The sequence below is a fragment of the Pterocles gutturalis genome, unplaced genomic scaffold (genome assembly GCF_000699245.1).
Source record: "Pterocles gutturalis isolate BGI_N339 unplaced genomic scaffold, ASM69924v1 scaffold34813, whole genome shotgun sequence".
NCBI lineage: Eukaryota > Metazoa > Chordata > Aves > Pterocliformes > Pteroclidae > Pterocles > Pterocles gutturalis.
In genome coordinates, this window is record NW_010124165.1 from 1 (window position 1) to 1,523 (window position 1,523).

The following is a 1,523-nucleotide window of genomic DNA, read 5'->3' on the forward strand; positions in this document are numbered from 1 at the left end:
GGGAGGGGAGGAGGGAGCCCCCGACGTTAAAATAAAATAAATACAGCCCAGCTTTCCAGCCTTTTATTTCCCCTTGCGAAACGCGAAAGTCTGGAAGGTTTTAGGGAAAAACATCGCCTGGGGGGAAAGTTCCTCCTCCCAAAAGCAATTTCCTCCCCCATCTCCTCTCCTGAATGCTTTCTCTCCACTTTTCCTGCGTCTCGAGCAACTTAATTTTTGCCCTGCCTGAGCAGGGCAGGTCGTGTGGCTGAAATGTCTTTGTTAGGGCAAAGTGGGGGGGCGGGTGGAAGTGAGAGAAGGGGATCATTCACTCTCGTTCAGCCGCTTTTTGGTTGTTTAGTTATTTATTTTAATAATAATAACAATGAGAACAAACAAAACCTAAAAAGATAAAACTTTCCACCTCTCTTCTTGCCTAACCGACGGCTGTGTGTGCCTGCTTTCAGGTCCAGATAGGAAGCGAGGGCGCCAGACCTACACCCGCTACCAGACCCTGGAGCTGGAGAAGGAATTCCACTTCAATCGTTATCTCACTCGGCGGCGGAGGATAGAGATCGCCCATGCCCTTTGCCTGACGGAGAGGCAGATCAAAATCTGGTTCCAAAACCGGAGGATGAAGTGGAAGAAGGAGCACAAGGAAGAGAACTCCAGCACCCCGGCTCCCAACGAGCCCGCTTCAGCAGCAGCCTCTGTCGAGAAAGTGGAAGAGGACGAAGAGGAGGAGGACTAAGAAGTCCCACTCGAGGAAGCGATCTCGTAGTATAATGTGTGCACATGACAGTTGGAAAAGCTCCCTGAAAAAAAAAAAAAAAAAAAAAAAAGGAGAGAGACTCACTGTTTTTATATATTAAAAAATCAGTTCCCTTTAATAATCATCTTGCAAGCGAGCGAGCGTTTGTAAACATTAAAACGTTTCTTGGGGTGGTTTTCCAGCCTTCTCTCCACTCTCCCGTGGTCCTCAAACCTGCCCTGTGCCGCACCTTTCGGTAATATCTCCTAAGAGCATCCTACAGTCATTTGTTTTTTTCGTTCACCCAAACCTGGGTGGGTTTGTCCAGGCGACATTTTAGTGGGAGAACTGCTGCTTGCACAGATAGCAAACCGTGACCTTCCGAAGTAACTACCTGGCTCAATAGTCACAATCATGTCTAAGGGGAAAAGTGCATTAGGCTCATGTTAAGAAAAACTACCTAATTTTGAATAAGTAGCTCTGCACTTCTCTTTTTTTTTTTTCTTAACTATTGTTACAAATGTATCATAACTAATAACCATACTAATAAAAGGTTAAACAGCGAGTGAGGGGGAAAAAAAGAAGTTCCACAAACCACTACAATCTACAGCAATGATTTGTACTACCTATTTTCCAGACTACCTATGTATCTTGCTCCGCCTACCTATCTTCGAAAGTATACTGTATTTTAGTAGTCAAAAGAAGATAACATTGCTAATGTGAATCGCAAAACGCTTTTAGAAATGTAAGTGTAGCCGTTCGAAAAGCACGTATCAATAGCTTTGGTATAGAA

At 44.5% G+C, this 1,523-nt stretch overlaps 1 protein-coding gene across 1 annotated transcript; it reads left to right on the forward strand.

Annotated features, from left to right (window-relative positions):
* Window positions 1-446: 446 nt before the first annotated feature.
* LOC104465220 (homeobox protein Hox-A7-like) lies at window positions 447-730 on the forward strand (the record flags this gene model as incomplete). Its single annotated transcript, XM_010078180.1, has 1 exon — window positions 447-730. A coding segment is annotated over one exon (284 nt), but the record flags the coding sequence as incomplete, so codon positions are not given.
* Between the last annotated feature and the right edge of the window lie 793 nt (window positions 731-1,523).